The sequence below is a fragment of the Perca flavescens genome, chromosome 6, assembly GCF_004354835.1.
Source record: "Perca flavescens isolate YP-PL-M2 chromosome 6, PFLA_1.0, whole genome shotgun sequence".
Lineage (NCBI taxonomy): Eukaryota > Metazoa > Chordata > Actinopteri > Perciformes > Percidae > Perca > Perca flavescens.
The window spans coordinates 36,437,201-36,460,938 of NC_041336.1; the positions used below are offsets into that span (position 1 = coordinate 36,437,201).

Here is a 23,738-nt window from a genome sequence, read left to right on the forward strand (position 1 = left end):
TATATTTGGTTTTGAAAATGAGCAGAAAGTCTGTAATGCAGATTTCGAGGGTTGGCTTGATGAATCTGTCTCCCTGACCTTTGCAGTGCCTGGACCGAGAGCAAGGAATTCAGTGGATCATCAAAGAAAGGTTGCCCTTTTTCCTTCAAAGTGATTGCTACAATGAATACAGGTAGTACAAGTGTTGGGCTGATTTGGTTTTGTAAAAAATAAATGTAGTTTCCCCTCCTATAGTATGCATGGATTGTGTTGTTTGCATTAGCTTATTACTATAACATTCTTTTATAATACTACTAAATGGTTTTTCTCATTCACTTTTGAAATGATCAGTTCTAGGTAGTGTGTCTAATAGCTCATACAGTTTCTTTCTTGCTCTCATTACCTCAGCTCTGCTATAACCTGAAACATTCTTGCTTACTAACTTAGTTTTTAAAGATTATTTGCTTTAGTCAGCTGTGACCTTATCACATATATGATCATCATTTCAAGGAATACATTTGTCAGTGATTACGGAGTGTAAACCTCTAGCAGTACAACGCATTACGCTGTGGTTATTTTGTAACTTTTTGTGATTGTGTTTAAAACTTGCCCTACTTCCTTGCATCTTGCAAGAAGCCTTAGGGTCCCATCCCTGTACAGGTCAGATGACCGACTGACGCTAACCTGCAATCTAGACGTACACATAGTAATACAGAAATAACAAAAGCCATGTCTATTAAAACCATTTACCATAAAAGGAGTGCTTTTAGAAAAACACATGCTTGTATATTCTGTGACCGGTGGTGTGTCATTTCTTTTGCTGGTCTTTCCCAGACTAGCTAAATTGTTGTTTCAGTGGAACCCAATCTTTTGTATCCAGAGGAGGAAAAGCAGTTCAGGCCGAACCACCCTGTCAGCCCCACAACTACGTTTTGCACCCCAATTTGGCAAGGAAAAAAACAAAGCACTGAAGATCCTAACCTGCTCGCATTCTCATGAGAACATTTTAGCAAAACAAGGTACATACTATACTTACTGTATATATGAGCAGGCTGAAATCAAGTTAGAAATGTAAGGATTCTGATGTTCTCTCTTTCTTTACTGTTCAGGGCCAATGGGGATGCACACCGTTACATGTCTCCCCTCTGGCCAGAAGGAACATATCAACACAAAATCCAGTGAATCGTCCAGATGTTTCTCCAGCTGTTCTGAGCCAGAGGACCCATGTACCTTTTCCTCTTTGTCCTCATGTTCCTCCGCTTCTAACCTGAAATGTGAGAAAACCAAGAAACTCCAGAGCTCACAAACCGAGTTGAGCCTCTACTTCACAGAGCCATCAGCTGGCCGCTCAGAGGAGCAGCATCTCAAAGAGTCCAGTAGCCAGAATTATGAGTCCTCTGAAGGGCAGCTGGGGCACAAGGCTGCCCAAGTGGTTCAACAGGTGCTTAACAATGCACTGTACGTGATGGATCATCAGAGTCAGGAAAACACTTGTGACAGTTCCAGCAAGCCAGTGGACCAGTCAAGTTGTACCAGCACAGACAGATCCTGTAACTGTAATGTTTGCCAGCATTCAGCCGATGGGGTCACAGAAAGGCTTGGGGGAAAGAAAGAGAAAGTTAAAGAAGGCAAGAGGCTGAGTGGAGGGGAAGGAAAGACAGAGTGCTTTAAGAAGTATAGGGAAGTGGGGAGTAGAGGCGCAGACCAGGAAAATATCTGTGATTTTTGTTGCCGTGGTACCTGTTGCCAGGGCACTAGACCAGGATTGGATGAGCTGAAGGAGTTCTTGCAAGGAACGCCAGGAGAGAAGCTGCTTAATCTCTGGATGGATACAGAGAGACTGAGAGCTACACAGAACAGAGAGCGGAAGAACAGGTAACTTGGTCTTTTTACTGTTGATACAAAAAGCTAACAGCGTGTAATCAACGGTCATCGTTTGATATTGAACTCGTAACACTTTGGAAAACAACTGCAGCTATATATATTTAAAAAAAAGTAATGTTATGTGGTGTTTGAATCAGGTATTTGTTCCAAATGAGGAGCCGGTACCTGCTGAGCAGCAGCCAGAGCAGTCTCAATGTGGAGCTGCTGTCCAGACTGGGACTGACTACCTCCCCCTGCTGGACAGAGGAGAAACTGCGCTCAGTTCAGCCCTCGCTCATTGAGTCTCTGCTCTACTACTGGTAAGATTCACAATTCACAGTATTCAAGTTCCCTGGTATAAATCATAGATGCTGTATTTGTGTGTGCAGTGTTTATAGATGTTGTGTGTCCATGTATATGCCTTGCTACTTTACTTTTGTGATAGACTACATATACTGTAGGGCAATAGCCTTGTCATTTGCTTGTCATATACTGTGAGTCATACCCAGTGTTGGGAAGATTACTTTGGAAATGTAATAAGGTACCGATTACAAGTTACCCTATTTCAATTTTTTTTTTTTAAATTAGTTTATTAAAGTAATTTATTTACTTTTTGATTACTTTATATGAATGTTTTCAACTGTCAAAGTCCTTTTTAAAATCCTTCATCACATGAATTCAGATTATAATTAATAAAATTTGGAAGAACAGCTACCACAAAGTCAGACTTCAACACCTTTTTAATAAAAAAGGTACGCATTTCTTCCCTACTTTAATTAATATGACTGCTTGCAGTTACTGTAAGCCAACGTAATTTACATACCTGCAGATTTCCTGAGGTTGGACATTTTCAACATTGATAGCATTTTGACTACCGTTTAAACATTCTTTGCATGTTGGAACCCTTCTCAGATTTAACTCTCAGACAGCTTGAGGGGCAATTTAACTGTCAGACGGGTGGAGACGCTGCAGGAGAACAATTCAAAGGCATCAAAATAACTGTCCTTGACAATTCTTCCCCCCACAGGGTTCCTCGGTTCCGGACGTCCCAGTGTGTTCAGGAAGACCCTGATGACTCCCCTCATCTAGAGCTGTGGACAGAGTGGTGTGTTAGCCCTCTATCAGACATACAGTCCCACCATGGCTCTATGAGCCTGTCTCCCCTCCGCCCTGACACCTGCCTGCCCCAGTCCCCCCATGCTGTCCATACACAGGTAGGAGCAGTAGGATATGATACCACTAGGTGCATACAAGTTTTAAGGTGGGGAAGAGAACCCTCTGAAGCAACACGTGAAATGAAGCATAAACATAGAGACCAGCAGAATAGAGCTCTTACTCTCTGGGTTGTCCACCTTGCACACCGTTACATGTCTCCCCTCTGGCCAGAGGGGACATATCAACACCGGGCTTTCACTGTCTGGGTTGTCCACCTTGTAGTTTCGGTGGCAGCAGGTGGGATAACTGCCTGGCATGCAGTTAAGTGTCTTTCCTCTGAGGCATGTTCGTTGCTATAGTTTAAAGAGGAGCTGTAATGATTAGTGGATTGATGGAAAATCAGTATCACATACTGATCAATGTCAAATCATTTTCATATACTCATTCATCAAACAAAAATGCAGACATTCATTTCCAGCTTCTCCTATGAGGATTTGCTGCATTTTTCTGTTTTATATCATTAGAAATTGGATTTTGAAGATTTTATTTTGGCTGATTAAGTGATAATGCAGCTGTTTTTTTGTTTTTTTTTATTAATGAATTGTATTAACAGGTTTCTTTTCTGTTTATGTATTTCATCAGTTATTTTCTAGCAGAAGTCAGTTACTGGGCAGCAGAAGAATGGAAAAGATGTTACAGGCTCTTTGTGTTGACTCGTGGGCCGGCTTATACTTCACAGATTTCTGTGAACAATCGGGAAACCAGGTACAATAGCAGCTACTGGATTGTTTGCACTTTTATTCAGTCAATTCTGTTCTTCTGAACATAGCAATGCTGAGAAATACAGAGAGAGTTGTGGTGGGGCTGATACTTAATTAGCTAAAAGCTAAAGCTTTAATGAGATGCAATAACATTTTAAACTTTATTATTTGATGTCGTAAACATGATGACAGTTACTGAGTTTTTTTTTCTTCTTTTTCTCAGCTTTGGGAGAATGCAGTTAACTTTTGGACTGACCTGCAGCCCTACTATGAGCTGTTCTATCAGGATGGACTGGATCCCTACAGAGTACAGAGAGAGGCACAGGTCAACACACACACACACACACACACACACACACACACACACACACACACACACACTGAAGTTGTTCTGCTAAAGATTTCATTTGGGGTTTTTCCTACGTTCATCTCACACCGACTACTCAGTTAAGGAAAAATACTGAGCTGGTGACTACTCTCTGTTTAAACACAGTACGTACATTCCACATTATGTTAAGGTTGTGTGATAGAGACCTAAGGTCATTATTAGAGCAGTTTCTGGTACCTTGGTTTGTTCTGTAGGGTTTTCCTGTCACAAAAACTCCCCTTAGGATAACTTTGTTTTTCTTTTGCCAAAAAATAGCAACACACTGTTCCAGACATCAAATTGTTTACGACTTTTTTCTTAGATAAGATGTTGCTGCCAAAGCCAACTGTGCAATATCTAATTTCAAGAAATAAAAAATAGAGTAAAGTTGTGTAACTCATGTTTTCTGTTTGTAGCTAATTTAAAACTCAAATTAAGATGCTTCATACAATGGAAAACAATATCCAGAGAGATAAAGAGGCCCCTTTTAGTAAAGACGCCATGGAAAAAGAAATTAAAGTTGCAGAGAATAAACCAGTAATGAAATACATAGTCATCCTGTATGTGTGCTCTCTTGTTCTGCCACTCCCGTACTCCTCTCTGCTTCTCTCTGCCCTATTTACCCCTCACTAAGTGGATACATTTAAAAGTTCATAAAAACACGTGAGTCAGACCCCCCCCCCTCCCCGTCCCCGAGCTGAGAATACCTCAAAGTGAGATATATTTTCCTTCTGTTAACCTGTAGTTCACCAAAGGAATGACATTTAGATGGTCTTTCCATTGTGCCGTGGCCAAGAGGGTTCAATGAGTGACATTTATGTAGTGTGATGGCAGCAGTGACGAGAGATAGTGAATATTGTGTATGAGAGCACACTGACCAGTGGTGATGATGGAAGTGATGGCGCTTGCGATGAGAAATGTTTCTGAAGTGATGACATTTTTATGATCTTCTTTTCTCCTCTCTCCTTCTCAGCTCCTTTACTCCACCTATGTGTCCAGCTCTGCCAGGAGGAGGGTTGGTGTCGATGAGGAGATCAGAAGGGAGGTGTACGACCAGCTGATGCCCGCCTTTGAGGAGCTGTTTGACAAGGTTGCGGAACACACACTGAACATCCTGCTGGAGCCTTGGACTCTGCTGGTCAGCAGGGACAAAAAGTCCTTCCAGACGGTAACAGTATACACACACACACACACACACACTTTAATTCACTTCCCTTGTATCTGGTGGAAGTGGGTTTCCTTTAGTAAGTTTCCAGCTGGCACAGAGGTGTACTGATTCCACTAATTATTTTCTCAATTAATCATTTGGTCTCTTGAACATAAAAAAAATGTGAAAAATTACACAATGTCCGAGGGCACAAGAAGACGTCATTAAATGTCTTGTTTTGTCCGGCCAACAGTCCAAATGTTGATGAACACCTCCAAATATTCAATGAAATATAATGCAAGAAACCAAGAAAAGCAGCAAATTCTCAGGGACAAGCAAATGTCTGGCATTTGTGCTTGCAAAATTACCTAAATAATGAATCAATTATCAAAAAAGTTGCTAAATATTTGTTCTTTTGATTGACTAATTGATTAATCAACTAATAGTTTCAGCTTTGTGTGTGTGTGTGTGTGTGTGTGTGTGTGTGTGTGTGTGTGTGTGTGTGTGTGTGTGTGTGTGTGTGTGTGTGCGTGCGCGTGCACCCAGGTGTGTGTGCAGGAGGAGGTGCGTTGTGTTGACAGTCCGGAGTACAGGGAACTCCAAAGTCTGTACGAGGAATCAGAGCACCGACTGAAACAGGTCAGCCAGCATCAACAGATTTATAAAATCCGCAGGTCATAACCATAAACACACACGTGTGAGCATAAAACAGCTAATATCAACAAAGTGAAAATGGCTTATATCCGGGATTAATGTATGGCTAAGTAACAATGTTGGTTATCTACTGGTCCAAGCCTATATTACTTGGCCTGAATGTGTCATACGATGATATGGAAATATCACCATTAAGGGTTTTATACCACACCTTACTTATCTCTTTCTTGCTCCATGTCTGTCATTTCTTCTCTCCCCTCTGCTCTTTTGTCTCCTGTACAGGCGGAGCAGTGCAGGTCCATGCTATTTCCCCCTCATATTACTCCCCTCTCAAAGAGCCCACAGGTGCCTGACTCTTGGTCCAGAGTGTCTCCCAATTACCAAGGTTACCGTCTAGGTTCCTTACTTCGTCACCGCCATGAGATCGGGCACTTTATGTCCTTTCTACAGAATCAGGATGCCAGGTGAGCAGCATAACACACATATATATCAGACTGTTGTCCTTTGTTCAGACTTATGTCCGCCACTTTACCTAAATATGTATATAGAATATATTTACAATGTTACATTGTGCCTGACAAATGTGCACAATATTCACAGAAAGTGTATGGTTTGCAAGACGTATACAATATACAATGCAGAAGGTTTTTGCGAAAATAACATGGTTGTTCTGAACATGTGTGTTTCCGCTCAGTATCCATCTGATGTGCTGGCTGGATCTAGAGCAATACAGGAGGACTCCTCAGAAAGACAAGGTTGTCAGACAGGAGAGATCGTCTCATATTGCAGCCAAATACCTCAACAGGAAGTACTTCTTTGGCTCTGACAGCCCCGCCACAACAGAGCAACAGAATGATGTATGTCAGTCAATCACATGATTTAAAAAACAAAAAACAAACAGTTTGCTCAGGTTTATTGGGAAGCCCATTTTATCCATTTTGGAATAGTCACATCTCCATTGATGTTGAATTATTGTCAACTTCCTGGGAAAGCATTAGAGAGACAGCGGCAGAAATATGGTGCCCATGACATGACCATCCCAAGACGGGATGTGAGCTCCAGCTGGGGCTCAATATCCAGATTTGATAAACAGAGGCTGCTGCGGCTCTCACACAATTTCCCATCCCCTTCTTTGGCATCCTGCAGACTTCATGTCGACAACTCTGACAGCAGGGTGTCAGTGGGAAACGGGGAATGAGAGGACATGGTTAGAATTAAAAGGAGAAGAAGGGGAAGAGTGTGGTTTGGATCCAGAAAGATAAAAAAGACTAGCTCCAGTAACAATGACAGTAAGATGAAATCTCTCCTGACATTTATAGTCTGAGATTAGGTTTCTGGATTCTAGGATTACTGCAGGAGGGCATTCTGTGTAGAGCTAGGATGAATAGATGGGACACTGAGCACAGAGCCTGATTTTCTCTTACCAGGGACGGGTACTATGTAGTATTTATTATACGGTCACAGAAAAGATGTGTTATAAGGTAGTGGTTCAGATAAACTCATGTACCCCTACATTGACATCACTGCATTTTCCAATTGTGTTCATTGGAATTGATTTTAAGTTGGGTGTTATTTAACATTACCTATCGCCACAGCAGTGTGGAGTAAGGTCTGGCTCCTCCACACATTCATTCTGGGATAGGAGAAAAAACAAAAAACTCAGGGTTTTTTGCATTTCTTTAAACCAATCACAATCGTCTTCAGCGACGCTAAAGGCTGTTTTATGCTTCTGCGTCGAATCGACACACTCCCCCCACACACACACACACACACACGCCGGCTCGACGCACACACCAGCGCACAAGTATAAACATCAGGCCACTTATGTAGGCTACGGCAAAAGCTCTGCGTGGAGCCTCCGCACAACCATAAAACAGGCTTAAGCTCCGGACGCAGCAACGCTGGCTTTGTTAAATGGAATGAACTTGTTTTGGGTGGAACATTTGAACCCCGCAAAAGAAAACACCACATACAATATTAAATGAAGTTAACTGTTGACACAATACAGTAAAATTAGCTGGATACATGGTTAAATGTAATTTGCTCTTAACAGTGTATCGCCGTCTGTAGGGTCCCAAAACGGCAGATAGTAAATAAATGCTGTAAACATATTCTTTATTAAACTTTTCAATCATTCTCCAAAAGAACCAAGCAGGCCTGCCTTTTTGCACGATCCAAATCTTCAAAACCTGACATTTTTAGTGCGTAGCTTGCTAGCTCAAACTTTGTTGTTGTTTCCAGATGTGAACAGAGTTTTAGCACGGCAACACACAGAGAGCGTAAGGTAAGGGACACGCGCTGGCTGTCAGGCAATTATCCTGGAAATGTACTTCCGTTGATCCAGACTAAGCTAATGCCAACTATTTCAAATGTTTATCTGTTGCTTCTACAGTTTTGCTGATACTTAGCTATTCCAGCCGTTTAGCCGTTACTTTTAGCTAACTATTTCAACAATTTATCCATCAATCGCAACAGGTAGTGTTCAGGTTTTTCTTTCAACTTTTCAAATTAGCAGAGCTACTCTACAATTTTCCACATACCTCCTGGCAACTGGTAGATTAAGTACCCCTGGTTGGGAAGCACTGTTATATGAAATATTAAAGTTATGGCCTTTGATGACCCTAATTTCAAAGTGTTATTGAAGCACACTGGGTTAGGAGAGAAATACACAGTGTAGTTCTTGACATGACTTCAACTCTGGTGCATGACCTTTGTCATTTGTCACCCTCATCTCATAAATACCATTAAAATCATTATTTTAAGTGTGCATTTGAGTAAAGATGCCAATTCTAGTGCTTCTAACTCTGTAGGATTGGGTCTGGCTGTCGCTCTCGCATCTCAGCGTTGGTTCTTGTCTGCGTGAGTGATGTAGAGAGACTGACAGCTTTACTGCTTTGGCCCTTCACTCTTTCAATCACTCAGTCATCCAGTCTCAGATTGGCCTCCTTTCATCTACTGACTCCCACTCCAACTGGTTCTCATTTCTCAAGCCTGTGTATGTGTGCATGCATTGCTGTGTGCGTGCATAATGAGATGAGTGAAAATATAAAAGAGATATAAATAGGGAGACACGGCCAGATCGATATATGAGGACAGAAAGCAGACAGGCGAGAGGAAGAGAACAGAGGGATTGTGGGAATGATAAAGAGCACAGCAGGAGTCAGGAAGGAGAGGAGTTTTCAGTCGGTTTTCCCACTGTGGGCAGTTTTTTTTCTGGGTCTGTCCTCATATGTTTTTCATGTTGTTAGACATCTTTAGCATTCATATCAAACACATTAACACACAACCATCAGCCTCTACTGTGTTTTCACTGTGTCTTGCTTATGCTTTTTTATGTGTGTGTGTCTGTCTCTGTGTGTGTGTGTGTGTGTGTGTGTGTGTGTGTGTGTGTGTGTGTGTGTGTGTGTGTGTGTGTGTGTGTGTGTGTGTGTGTGTGTGTGTGTGTGTAGATATTGCGTCTGGCAGGTGGACTGGAGCGTCTGAAGCTAGAATGTCCCTCGAACCCAGTGGTTGTGGAGGTCCAGGCCATCATAAGGAGTCACATTGAGAAAAAGTGGCTGCCTCTGTTTCTGTCCACAGCAGAGTTCACAGAGCGACTGAAACACAAACTAAAGGTGGACATCCTGATTCTCAACAGGAACACAACTAATTGGTCATCTCAGAACAGAAGTTACTTAAAGCACATAAAGAAATAGTTTGACATTTTGGGAAATAGGCTTTTTTTGCCATCCAACCCATCTACCGGCATCTCTATAACTCACTACACTTCACTTTTTTATACAGATTGCACTGCAATTTAGCCTTAGAGGTGCTTGTTTTGTTACCTTTGGACAGAGCTACTGCGAGCTGTTTCCTACTAGTTCCAGTCTTTATTTTAAGATAATGATTTTTCTGGCTGATTGGCTGCTGGCTGTAGCTTTATGTTTAATGGACAGACTTGATAGTGGTGTCACTACCTGATGTGAGTCCAGTGTAGATGTGAGCTGCGCATGCGTCACTTAGCGACAATGACCAGATTTCACGCAGATCGATTTTGCTGTTAGCCACAGAATAACGAGATAGGTACATTACATAGCAGTAATTTATTATTTAGCGTAAGGCATCACATTTTCACGGCATGATCTCTGATGTCAGTTCTAGATTAGAGGCTTAAGTAGCCTACAAGAACCTGCTAACGAGAGACTTCTGTAATGTCAATACTATAAAAATGGACCTACAGTACATAACAAAGTTGGTTCACTGCTGCCTACAAGTTAGCAATCAAACACAACAAAGGCTGTTATTTGAATGGCGTTTTGAGCTAACGTTAGCAATCAAACAATCATAGATAGCTAAAATGTTTGCCGGATCCCTTGGCGTTATGCCGTAAACCGTTTAAATCTGAGAATGCGCAACTCACATCTGCACTTGACTCACATCGGGCAGTGACAGTGGCATCAATCTCCTAATCAAGTCTCAGTGAGAAAGTCCAAAATGGCAAGCGTTTCTGTGATTGAGGTCAGGTTTAGGTTAGGTAGTACCAAAGTACTTAAGTTAGAGACTTTGTACATAACCAAACATGAAAATGGTTTTCCGGAGGTGAGCTTTGTTTTTCAAACGCAGTGATTTGTCAATGTTCTAAGTGTAACTAAGGGTATTGGGTCAGTTAATACATGCACATACATGTGTATATCCAGTAAAGACTAAAGACAGAATTGTTAACTTTAATCTATTATTAAAACAATTCAGCTTTTTCCTCATGAATTATTACATGTTACTAAATGAATCTCCAAACAAAGTTTGGAGATTCAGAAACAACAACATGGAGCGTCTTTGTGTGGTGCCTCGTTGGGTTGCTGAGTATAAAGTTATTATCAGCACACAGCCAGTAAACTGAAAGACTTCCATGATGGCGTCAGCAGTGACAGTGGTTAAAGTCGTCATTGATGAAGTTATTCGAGGTCAGACCCGCCCTAGTGTCTGTGAACATTATTTGCATGGAGGATTTATGCTGCTGTCACTTTGATTTTGGAAAAAACATACAAATTATTTAAGGATTAAAAACAATGATCATGAGATTTGATGCGTTTCAACTGTAATCCATTAGTCCATTAATAATAGCTTTTAACTAAACATTCTCAGCCTTTCTATACGTAACACATGGCCGTTTATCAGGCAGGATATTTGATGTAATTTGATTTTAGATTAATCCATCAGTTGTTTGGTCTATAAAATGTCAGAAAATGGTGCAAAATGTCTGTTTTCCAAAGGCCCAAGATGACGTCCTTAAATGTCTTGTCTTGTCCACAACTCAAAGATATTCAGTTTACTGTCACAGATTGAGGTGAAGAAAATAAAAAATAGTCACATTTAAGAAGCTGGAATCAGAGAATATTCTCAAACCGATTAATCGATTGTCAAAGTAGTTGCCGAAAAATTTAGTAGTCGACAACTAATCGCTTAATCTTTGCAGCTCTAGTTTTAATAATGTTGGTTTGATTTCAAATGATTTATCATTTATTACAGTGCACTCCTTTTTTTATTGTTTGTGATCACACAATTGAAAAAGTGGAAGGCCCATTGCCAAGCCTGACTTGCATACTTACTTAGGCCAACATATTAAAAAAAGAGTCATTGGCTGTGAGAGTGAACAGACATCAGAGCACATTAGTGGCTCTGCTATGTGAGAAACCACTAGACACTGTCACTGGGCAGTCACTCTCTCAGGTTGCCTCATCAGGTGGCAACACACAAACCGCAGATTCCGCTGATCTGCCTCATTATGTTGTCAAGTTAACAGAATCTCTCATTAAGTAATGAGAGGTAGACGTAGTTTAGCATTACATGCTGGAGGAGGAGGCGGAAAAGACGGTTGAGAGGATGGAGGGTGGGAGACAGATGACGTCAGAGAGGTACAGATCTCTCTAAGAGGAGATTGGAGGATCAGAGGAAATAAAGACTGAGGGAAGGTTAAAGGTAAAAGAGGAGAGCGAGCTTTAGTTACTGCCAGTGACAAAGAGCAGCAGAGTGCAGAGTAGAGAGGTTTAAGAGGTGTGTAGTGTCTGTGTTAATCCTAGCTTACTCAGTTTCTGACTTTTGACCTTTGTGTGTGTGTGTGTGTGTGTGTGTGTGTGTGTGTGTGTGTGTGTGTGTGTGTGTGTGTTAGCCCCAAGCAGCAGACAGCCTCTCACAGCACGTCTACGGTCGACGCAGAGCGAGGAGAGAAGCCTGGAAGGTAAGGAGAACTCCTCTGGGGAAGCTGGATATTTTGAATGGAGAGAAATAAGGCATTTCCTGGCCTGAAAGCATGTGTGATTTAGTTCATGACTTGGCTCCAAGCACTGGCTTTGTCAAACACCATTTTGGCCTTGTGGTTAGTTTTCCCAAATTGGATCCAGGATAAATAAGATTAAAGCATCAGCATTACTAACCTTCCTTTAATAGCGTTTGGAGTGTTTTCCACGCAGCTCTGTTCCCGTCCCCTCGTATCAGCTCCAAAGCAGAACACAGATATAAAACATGAACGATTCTCTTTTCAAGCAGGATGATTACAGGATGGAGTTTTCATACATGATTGTGACTATATCGTCTTTATGATCATTATCTCATCATTGGCGGGTTTTCTAGTATCATTATCTCAGTTTTCTGTGAGCTAAGACTGTAGCACATAGGTCACAGATCATCTTTACTGCTGTTGTTCAGGAGCACACTGTACTGTATCTTCTCCTGTACCACATCAGTAGATGATTATATATTGTATCTATCCCTGAGAGATTTTTTTTTTCCTCTCCTGAGAATGTTTAACATGTCCTTCTGAACGTACCATAGCTCTGCTGTGTCCCTGCAGGCGGAGGGCTTGTGGATGAGTTCCTCAAAAGAGATCCTGCTGTTTCGACGGATCCTACTCAACCCCGTCACTTGTATGCAGTTCCAGCACTTTGTCTCTCTGAAGGGAGACTTCCTAGAAAACGATGTGCTCTTCTGGCTGGAGGTGCAGAGATACAAGGTAAAAGAAGCAAAAAAATACCTGGAGGGTGATCTGCTGGTGGCTCACATGGTATGGCTGCAACGCCTTCAGGTCTGAGATTACCGTTCCACTTCCTCTCTTTCCTGAGTCACTCCGTATTAAAGTTACTATGTAACATTTAATGTTTCTGAAACTGTGTAATTATTCATCTGATGATCATAAATGACCTGTAACATCAAACGAGACTAACCGTGAAAAGAACGCTGTTTTATATAGTTTTTAGTAAGGCTTCTGCTCTGTCCGATTTTTCCCGCGTTGTCAGAAAATGATTTACGACTGGTAGCCTAGACGACGGTGCTACAGTAGGCTATAGGGCTGGGCAATATGGAGAAAATCAAATATCACAATATTTTTGACCAAATACCTCAATGTTGATAACGATATTGTAGTGTTGACTATTGGTGCTTTCACAAAATATTTACACAATGAGATTTTTGATAAATAATCATCAGTAATGTGGATATAATAAGACAGACGATGGTCGGGCTTTCAACAGATGGAGACAATTACAGGATTGTATATGATTCAACACCAACCCCGAATTGGCCCTCAGTTATGTAATGTCTATTTCATTCATAAAATAACTTTATAATGTGGTTGTAGGTCAGTAGCCGACATTAAATTACGTCCCCCCCCCCTTCCATTTAGAGTGAACATGTTATTCCTTTTAGTCCGTGTTTGTGTTATCTACTATTTTCTTTTCCCTTGTCCCCCTGACCCTGTACTTGTGTGAAGCATCCTTTGGTTTTCATGAAATGCGCTATAATAATCTAAGTTATTATCACATTGGTTGCTACAACAATCTCTTACTGATTTGGCTCGTGACACAGTGACAGGGATACCCGGTTTAGCTCACGAGACATCCAGAGTAGACTAAGTTACCGTATGCAACACTGGAAATGCAACGATGCATCTGTAACTTATTCTCTTATTGTAAATGAATTATTTTCTGTCTGAGCAAAATATTCATCGCAACTATGACCTCCCGGTAACGCTAACGCAGTAGTTTACAACAGCAGGTGTGGTAAAAACACCTGCTTTTGTCCAAAGCGGCCACTAGAATCAACACAATCTGAAAGTTGCATATAAACACTTTGGGCCCTATTTTAACGATCTGAGGTCACGGCGGGAAGCGTACGGCGCAGGTGTGTTTAGGGCGTGTCCAAATCCACTTTTGCTAGTTTGACGGCAGAAAAAAGGATCCGTGTGCCGGGCGCCTGGTTCTAAAGGGTTGTACTTAGTGTCTTCATTAATCAGAGGTGTGTTTTGGGTGTAACATGCAATCAACCAATCAGAGATCATCTCCCATTCCCTTTAAAAGCCAGGCACGTTTGGACCTTGGAGCATTGCTGTTATGATGGAGGATTTGCACCGGAATATTTTTATTTGTAATCTTTTGCATGTTTGTGTGCACGTGTTGTGCTTAAGCCTAGGCACATTTTACTAATTTGCTGTTAAAATAACAATGAGTTATTGACTTTAGACCTGGTTTTTATTGGTCAATGGCGCGATCACTTCCCGCTGCCTCAAGATAGCAAGACGCCCAGAATGCACCTCCCTGTAAGACCAGCACGCCCATGGGCCACAGATGGGCGCAGGTGCATTTGTTATTTAAATGAAGCGGGCGCTGGACGGGAAACAACTGCGTCGGTCTTAAACTAGCAAAAACACCTGTGACGGGCTTGGTGCTGCGCCGAGCCGGGTGCAGGATAGGGTCCTTTAACTATAAAAGGAAATCGAAAAATAAATCTAGGAATACTTTAATACTCAGGCAAGCACTGAGAGGCTCAGGAGGAGCTTCTACCTAGGATCCTAAATGAGGACCCTGCTGCTGTCCTATCTCAATCCAAATGAAACATTTTCATATCTGAAATATCAATTCCAGTGATATTCCAAACATTTCAGGAACAGTAGGAACTCCTATAAAATAGTTCTTACCACACATTTCCTCCCTCTCATTTCTCCTGTGTCCCCTCTTCCTGTATGCAGGACCTCTGTCACTCCCACAGTGATGAGGCCACCATCGAGCACAAGATCTCCACCATCATTAACTGTTTCATCAACTCCTCCATGCCCCCCGCTCTGCAGATAGACATCCCTCCTGAACAGGCCCAGCACGTTCTGGACAAACGCCATGAGCTGGGTCCTTACATCTTCAGAGAGGCACAGGTAGAGTCTGTCTGTCTGTCTGTCTGTGTGTATGTGTGTTGTATTTCTTCTGCTATGTAGGCTACACATGTGCCTTTTTTTTCTCTGTTGTAGATGTCAGTGTTCAGTGCTTTGCTAAAGTTTTGGCCCGAGTTTCAAGAGCTGAGCAGCAGTGTCCAAGAGGAGCAACTTCTTCCTCTACTGCAGGAGAAACGAGTGAAACACCGAGCCAGAGTCCGGAGAGAGAGGAGGAAGGAGGAGGAGGAAGAGGAGATGAGGCGATCTCAGGTGAGGAAACAGTCAATACTGACGGAATAAAGGAGGATGAGCGAGTGATGCAAATGTGATTATACAGTCTCTAATAGTTTGTCCTTGTCCGATGCGAGGGTCAAAGGACTCGGAGGCTGATTCGTGATATTGGACTGTATAAATAAACTTAATACCACTGCAATAGTGTTGATAAAAGGAAAGTATTATATATAGTATGTCTGGAAAAAACTAACTATTCAGTCTGCCCTCTTTTGTTTAGGAAGAGCTGGGGAGGCCAGAGTCCAGTTTCAGAAAGGAGGAGGAAGGCACAGATGACGAAGACGAGGTAGAAGAAGAACACGAGGGAAGAAATGATAAAAAACAGTCGAGGACACAGAGCAGAGTGCTGCTGACTCCCACACAGTCGGTAAGGCGCAGTCTGATGTTCCTCACAGGGAAACCTAATGAATTTAGAGCTGAAGATGTGTTTGTGTGGAACGTATCGTACAGTACGACGGGAGCCAAACCAGATTAAATGATCTCCTTTTGATAGCTATCTGAAAGCACAACATATTGAAATGAAAAGAAACTCAATTACAGCAGGAAGTCCAAACGAGGCCTCATCAGTTCCAACCACAGACTAGAAAGGAGAAACCCGATCGCCTAATTGAACCATTTTTCTAATCACGTTCGATTTGACTGGATTTCTGGAAATGTTCCCTCAGTTGTCGTGGTCCTACTCCAAGTACATGGCAGCTCTGAAGAGAGAGGAGATGCTGCTGAGGAGACAGAGTCAGCTGGAAGCCTCGTTCTCCACAGCCTCCGGTACACACACACACACACACACACACACCCCTTTGACTCCCAGGGCTTAGTAAAACTCCTATATCCAGCACTTTTGACCACTCTCTGCTACTAGTCAGACTAAATGCAGGAAAATTTAACACAGAAATGTCATTTAGCTCTTCCCACAGTAAAATCCAAGCTAAAATTTCCAAGGCTCCGATTTGACCTGGCAGTCAAAGCCAAACAGTGTCAGAACTGTCTCATTATGTACAACTCCGGCCAAAACAGCCACTTCAGCCTGTCCGTTAAGTGTTAATGTTCTGTGCAGGAGTTAGTCAGAGCCCACACTACGTGTACGTATAAATGAAGCGCGATGCCAACACAGCCCATAGTGAATGAGGACGAGTGGAAACCAAGCACAGTGCAAATCGTGTTTTAATGGGTCGGTATAGAGGCAAAATAGTGTTAGGAACACAGATGGAGATCATCACTGATCTCTGCATGGTAGAGACCGGCTAAGCATGAGTGCCTGGGTGTACATGTATGACAGAGATAGTATAAACATGAATGCTTTACCCTCTCTCTCTTTCAACTGTGCCTCTGCAGACTGCAGCGTCAGATCAGCAGACAGTAAAGCCAGCCGCCAGCCGCCCTCACGCCGCTCCTCCAGAACGGACAGTAAACAGTTTAACAGACACAAGAGTGAGTGAAGAAACAAGATGAATACACACAAACACAGCAGTTACTTTGCCTCTCAAACATAACCTGGCGCTCATGTTTTACTGCAGGGGGTGCGAGAGCCTACAACATGAAATGAAACCAAAGAGTAAGAACCGACTTCATGGCGCACAGCTTTGATGCAAACAGACGAGGGTGCCCGACGCCGTTATCGGAGCACGACGAGTGAAAACTGAGAGCAGAGCTGCTACTGATATCCTGATGAGGTCGATGTCTGAGGCTGGCTTTACATGATGTAAGAATATTTGCTACTGTGTGTAAAACTCACTTGACTATATTTACAACTGGCTGCACAACAAGTGTACATCCATCATGTATCATTCTTACATAGTACACAATGATAGAACAACACTTCATTTTTAATGTGTTTATTAAATGTTTCTATTCATAAATTACCCATTTACATTACATTAAAAGGCATTAGACTTAAATCTTACGCAGAGCTCAGTGGTACAACAATATAAAAGGCAACAATAACATGTTTGCATCATGAGGGGTTGGCATCCACAGAAGGTTACAAAGAACAGTGTTATTGTCAAACAAGTATGTTACATCTATATAAAAAAAACATTTTGGTTGACAGCTGGTATCTCTAGCGTCCATCCATATGTACTGTATATAATATTGCACTTAACATTGGCATGAGACATAGTCACTACACGGAGAATGTAAACACTAAGAGCTTATACTGCAGAGTGAAACATTACACACTGTTGTGATAGAATCGTCGTGCACTTCTATCTGCAACACTGAAGAGGTTTCACACTGACGGAATGAGCCCGGATTTAAAGTTGGGAGAGCACACACTGTTGGTCCATAACGGTTTAGGTTGACACAACTCTTACTTGTTTTAGTGTTGTAGTTTGTGTGTGTGTGTGTGTGTGTGTGCACTCAGTGAAATGTCTGAGGACAATAAATGTCTTAACTTCCGTGTGTTTCTATGATTAAACTGAATCTAATCCCTCCAATTTCTTTCTGTGGTTATGTGGTGGGTTTGTTTAGCAGTAAAAAAAGAAATATCTTTCAAAGGCAATTTCTAAGAATTCTCTACATCACTAAGGCATGAATGACCAGGTGGACTTATAATAAAATAAATTCTTTTACCTCAACAGGTAAATGGTTTATGTTTTGCATAAATGGATAGTTATCTTTTCAGGGCCAAAGTCCAATGTATTCTTTTAAGGCTTAATTTTAAAATTGGAACAAAGGATCGGATCTTTTTCTGTAGCATAAATCCACAGATGAGTGTTAAAGTGTATTAGTGGAATCCGATGCGTAAGGCTTTATTCTTTACCATGGTGAACTTGCTGACAAACACCTTGGCGAAGGCGGGGTCCACCAGGTAGCGGTAAGACTTGGTGACCGAAGGCAGAGGCTCGGCCAGCGTCACTGGGAGCTGCTGCTGGAGAGAGGCAGCGGAAGGGGAAAGGAACTGGGAGGCTCGCATCACGTAATCCACTAAGCGCCGATACTGCTGCTCCGACAGACGCTCCCGAACACCGTCACCCTGAGGGAGCACAGAGCGATGATTACCAATACACGGGTCCTGATTAAGTTAAATCTGATGCAGGGATGACATTCCAAGGAAACATTTTTAAATATCTACAAGTGAACTTTGTTTCTTCTATGCAAAACCAATCAGTCCTGATACCTGCACTCTCATCCTTAGAAGAAATTATAACAAACAATTGCAATGAGAGGGGTTTGATTTCATCAATATATAACTGGCTTGCATCTGGCTCTAAAGAAACATCGATAGTTACATGGAGGGCGGACTTAAAAGAGGACGTTCCAGAAAACCATTGGAAAAAATACAACCTGTAAACAGACAGCAAAGTCTAATTTAAAGCTACTCCAACATAACTGGCTGATGCAGACATACACAACTCCTGTTAAATTGAATAAATAGAACAATAATATACCTGACCTTTGTTTTAAATGCAATGAGGCTAAAGGAACATTTATGCATGGTGTCTGGAAATGGGACAAAATTAAAACATTCTGGAGGGAGGTGATCAAAACCATGCTTATCTTGTCTGAACTTTCCACTTGATCTAAGATGATTTTGCTGCACCAACTGAAACTACAGAGTACTATAGCATCTCTCCCTTTTTAACTAGAAGGGTACATTTTTTTTAAATGAATCAATAAAAATCAGCCTGTGTAAGCAGCGTATAAATTAAACACTATTGTGTTCCTTCATGTGAGTGCTGTGCAGCTCCATTGCTTTGAGCTTCAGGGTCTCACCTCTGTGTCGCTGGCTACTGTCTGCTGCTGTAAGCTGAGGGTGAGCTGGCCCTGCTGCCCCGGCTCCTGCTGACACTCCACCTGCACAGGACAGCACGGTTAACATTCACTACACAGCAACACAGCTGAAGGCAGGTTCATCTCACGGTTACAGGAGCGGTTAGTCAGCCTGCTGAGATCTCTGTGTGTGAACACTGCTTGTCTTTACCTCTGTGATGGGGAAGGCCTGCTGCTGGGTGTCCTCGCTGAGGCTGACCACAAACAGCACCTCGGAGGTGAGGAGCAGACAGCCGGCATGCTCCTGACCTGACCCGCTCACAATGGTCACCTCCAGGGCCATGTGGAGCTCCGGCCGCCCCAGAGACTGGAGCATCTTCCTGTGGTCACAGAGCAGAGCACGCAAGGAGAGATGGACATTATAAACAGGTTATGACATGTACATTCCACTACTTAGAGGGATGTCTGGAAAATTCAACCTTAAAGCTATAGTGCGTAGTTTCTGTCGCCCCAACAACACTGTCTGTGCATCCACAGGAATAGAGGATGGATACCCAAACCGAGCCGACGGGCTGGGCCGGGTTCGGACAGATATCTAGAAATGATGTTCGGGCTCGGTCACATCAGCGCGATAAGGCATTGAACATTTTAAATTTAAAAAAAGTTTATTATGTAGGTGCGCGCCTGTGTTAACGTGCGCTTGTTGCCCCGTGTGCGCTGATGCTCTCATCTGCTGACATTTCCGAATGCCTTCCTACAGTTGCTTAATAAAAGCTTTCCACACAAAGAAACGTACATGTGTCATTAGTATGAGGAAAAAAATTAGAGGTTAGCTGGGTTGGGCTCGGACAGAAATATCTTAATTATGCTTGTCGGGCTCTGGCCGGGCTCGGACAGAAAAATGCGTCCCGATCTGCACTCTACACAGGAAGCCTTTGTGTCCGCACCCCCACCCCTCCTCCATGCAGTTGCTAATACGGAAGATAAGATATGATTGGACTCTTCAGGAGAGGTAATTATCTTATTTGTCTCCAAAGCTGAACGATGCTGTTGTCCTTTCTCAGCGGCGACGTAAAACGCATCCCGACTACACCATTCTGTCAACATAGCCAAACTGAGAAATCCAGAGAGAGTTTTGTTGAGCCGATAGTCTTAATGAGCTTTGTAGCAACTCATTTGGCAATGGCTTGAATGTAACGGATGATCATTAATATAAAATAGTTACACACTTTGTAGCTTTTAGCATATGGTCAAACCATATGCTAAAAGGAAACCAAACGAAATATCAAATTAAAATTCGGCTTTGTAGTTTTATGCTTTATCCACACATGTACTATAGGCAGCAATCAAATACACATTACTTCTCATGCGTGCATGGATTATGTGCGCACATAATGGCACGCCTCCGAACTCCAGATATACACTTTCCCTATAAACACAGGACCACACAAGGTGCCCAACTAACCTCAACACACACAAACACGTGGCCATACGTTTCTCTATACATCCTGCAATTTACATTCTGCATGTTCTCTGTAAGGGTTCTATTACACACATGTTCGATAGGGAAATATGTGTGCAGGAACTGAAGTCTTCAGTCATGTTTCTCTGACAGTGTTTACTTTGGAAGGCAGGTGTTCAAATTGCAGAGCAGATGTTGAAGCAGCCACAGTAGGGACAGTTTGGTTCTGTTCAGTGTTACTCTGCTCAAACAGTCTGACCCCTCAAGTGTCTGGGCTACCTGTAGTTGTAAAAATAATTGATGGATGCCTGATGGAAACCAGTTTGACTGCAAGGCAGCATGAATAAAACCACAAAGGAGCATTATCTCAGCATTCATGGGTTTCTTTTAATCTTTTTTTCATCTTCCTCTTACATTAGCACAACATACTGCTAACCCCTCGGGTGATGACAACTAAAGTGGAATGTCCTAAAGAAATATTGTATCTAAATGTTGGCCTTTTTCCTCATGGCAGTTGACAGGCGACACAGATGGCTATTAGAAGTAAATGTTTGATAGCTATGGAAACCAAACTAAATTGTGGAAAATTCATTATAAAATGCCATAAATGCTTTTTCTACAGCTCCTGATGACCTTCTGGATACAGAGGCCTCTTATAACTTTTTATGATAATAATAAGTGCTCCACCGAGGGAGCATACTGGAATCTTTAAACCACTCAGATCTGATACAGTGCTGTCGATACCACTGCCATGTTTTTTTTTTTTTTTTTTTTTTTACAATGCAGGACCCAAAGCTAACCTTCTGCTTGGCACAACATGCAACCTTTGTAAACTGAGTCTCTCCCAAACTCCAAACCATTCCAGCACACAAAAGAAGGTGTTCCACCATCTGATGGCACTGGAAACATCTCTGGATAGACTCATAGTTAAACAACAAGAACAATTTCTAGCTGGCGGCTTTGGCAGAGTGCTTATAAAAACCTTTTAAGATGGCTCGATGAGAACAAGGGAGGGCAGGCTGGCTAACATGTGTGGGATCGAGGTCAAACATTTTTCCAGTTTTTTTTCTTTTTTGTGGAAAGTGGGTAATGAACCCTCCAAGGTTTTTTTTTTATTTATTTATATATATTTTTTTTAAACAAGACAGCAACAATGATGAGAGGTAAGGGGTAGAAAACGAACACCAGATCCTGGAGAGACTCCAAGAAAAGCAAATGTGAGAACACATGTCCTACTTCTAAGAAATAGCTGGACAAAAGTAAAGGAGATGCTTGCAGAAGGAATGGCCAGGGATCCTACCAGACATATTTAAGGTGGCTGTTTGGGGCCTGAGCAGACTTCTCCTCTGTAGGCAGGTGCAGTTGTTTCGGATACTGCCACAGTCCTGCTCCATGGAGGATCCCTGTTAGAAGAGACACAAAGACAAACATACACTCAGCATCAAGCATCACTATCAGGGGGGTTGTGTCTGCTGTGTTTGCGATATTGTGTATTATGTACAGTACAGGCCAAAAGTTTGGACACACCTTCTCATTCAATGCATTTCCTTTTTATTTTCATGACTATTTACATTGTAGATTCTCACTGAAGGCATCAAAACTATGAATGAACACATATGGAATTATGTACTTAACAAAAAAGTGTGAAATAACTGAAAACATGTCTTATATTTTAGATTCTTCAAAGTAGCCACCCTTTGCTTTTTTATTAATAAGGGAAAGAATTCCACTAATTAACCCTGACAAAGCACACCTGTGAAGTGAAAACCATTTCAGGTGACTACCTCATGAAGCTCATTGAGAGAACACCAAGGGTTTGCAGAGTTATCAAAAAAAGCAAAGGGTGGCTACTTTGAAGAATCTAAAATATAAGACATGTTTTCAGTTATTTCACACTTTTTTGTTAAGTACATAATTCCATATGTGTTCATTCATAGTTTTGATGCCTTCAGTGAGAATCTACAATGTAAATAGTCATGAAAATAAAGAAACACATTGAATGAGAAGGTGTGTCCAAACTTTTGGCCTGTACTGTACATGCATTTTAATGCAATGTGCATTTACATCAACAAGGCAGACTGCTGCCATACTGAGCTGATAAACTGCACATTTGATGAAAAAACATCTGTTAGTGTGTGCATTATTACTAATGTACTTTTCTAATCCAAACACATGATAAGGATGGCTCTGTGTGTACATGTCAGGGTGAGTTCATAACCCATGTGCGTGTGGTCAGTTGTCCTTCAGCCTACTCTAGCTGTCAGCACAGCAGCAGCGGGCCAGTGAAGTCATCAAGTAGTCAAAACTGAGCCATAAAGAACACACTGAGATCCATGAATGATGTCAGTGCCTGCTGCTCAACTCTGAGTAGGTGATTGCAAGTGTGTGTGTGTGTGTGTATGTATATCTCCTTGTGTTTCATAAGACAGGATGGAGAGAAACAGAATAATGACACACAGTTGATCTGCATATTACCCGCAGATAGAGCTTTTTCTGTGTATGCGAGTGTGGATGTGTACGCTGGTCAGTGTATGTTGCAGCGTGCCTTTGTGTGCACTCATGAGCATCCGTGTGGATCCACATGTATTTGCCTAAGTTTGTGTGTGTGTGTGTGTGTGCTGGTTTGTGTTCTGCTGAGCTCAGAGGGTCAGGCAGATCGGAGCCAGACCCCGGGGAGTCATCAGTCTTACATAGAGCTGTTAGCCTCGCTGGTAGTTTATGTGCTGTAGCCAAGACCTGTTAGCGCCAACACACCCCACCCTCTGATCCAATCCTCACACCCCACACCTATCTTCTACCAACTAAAAAACACAAACTAACTCCAAAGACTTTAACTGACTGTATATACAAGTGTTTGTGCATTGATTATTAGGCATGCGTGTGTGTGTGTGGGCTTGTTTTACTATATTCGTGGGGTCCAAAAACTGGGGAATACAGTATACTTGTGGGGTCTGCACAGCCTTGTGGGGCCCACAATGCTGGACCCCACAAGGTCAAAGGGCTGTTTGACTTGTAAGACTTAGTTTTAGGATTAGGGTTAGAATTAAGTTAAGGTTAGGGTGAGGGTTAAGGTTAGGAATTCAGTTGTGATGGTTAAGGTTAGGGTGAGGGCTAGGGAATGCATTATGTCAATGACCTAATACACACTTCTGGCTGGAGCTGAGAGGACAGAAGGGGAG

General features: G+C 42.2%; 2 protein-coding genes across 2 annotated transcripts in view; one reads left to right on the forward strand and one right to left on the reverse strand.

Annotated features, from left to right (window-relative positions):
• Nucleotides 1-1,412: 1,412 nt before the first annotated feature.
• Nucleotides 1,413-17,817, forward strand: rgs22 (regulator of G protein signaling 22). The gene is made up of 18 exons (XM_028581594.1): nt 1,413-1,854; nt 2,001-2,162; nt 2,870-3,056; nt 3,640-3,762; nt 3,982-4,083; nt 5,099-5,293; nt 5,819-5,911; nt 6,209-6,390; nt 6,621-6,783; nt 9,376-9,540; nt 12,072-12,140; nt 12,753-12,911; nt 14,922-15,101; nt 15,195-15,368; nt 15,610-15,756; nt 16,055-16,154; nt 16,722-16,817; nt 16,904-17,817. The coding sequence occupies exons 1-18, from the start codon at nt 1,445-1,447 to the stop codon at nt 16,930-16,932; spliced, it is 2,736 nt and encodes a 911-aa protein (XP_028437395.1). The 5' UTR covers nt 1,413-1,444; the 3' UTR covers nt 16,933-17,817.
• Nucleotides 17,206-23,738, reverse strand: part of vps13b (vacuolar protein sorting 13 homolog B) — a 372,345-nt gene continuing 365,812 nt past the window's right edge. The window contains exons 65-68 of the mRNA XM_028581593.1: nt 21,860-21,962; nt 19,309-19,477; nt 19,101-19,181; nt 17,206-18,360 (exon numbers count right to left, since the gene is read on the reverse strand). Of these exons, the coding sequence (XP_028437394.1) occupies nt 18,112-18,360; nt 19,101-19,181; nt 19,309-19,477; nt 21,860-21,962 (602 nt within the window). The 3' untranslated portion in view covers nt 17,206-18,111. The remainder of the gene's footprint in view (nt 18,361-19,100; nt 19,182-19,308; nt 19,478-21,859; nt 21,963-23,738) is intronic.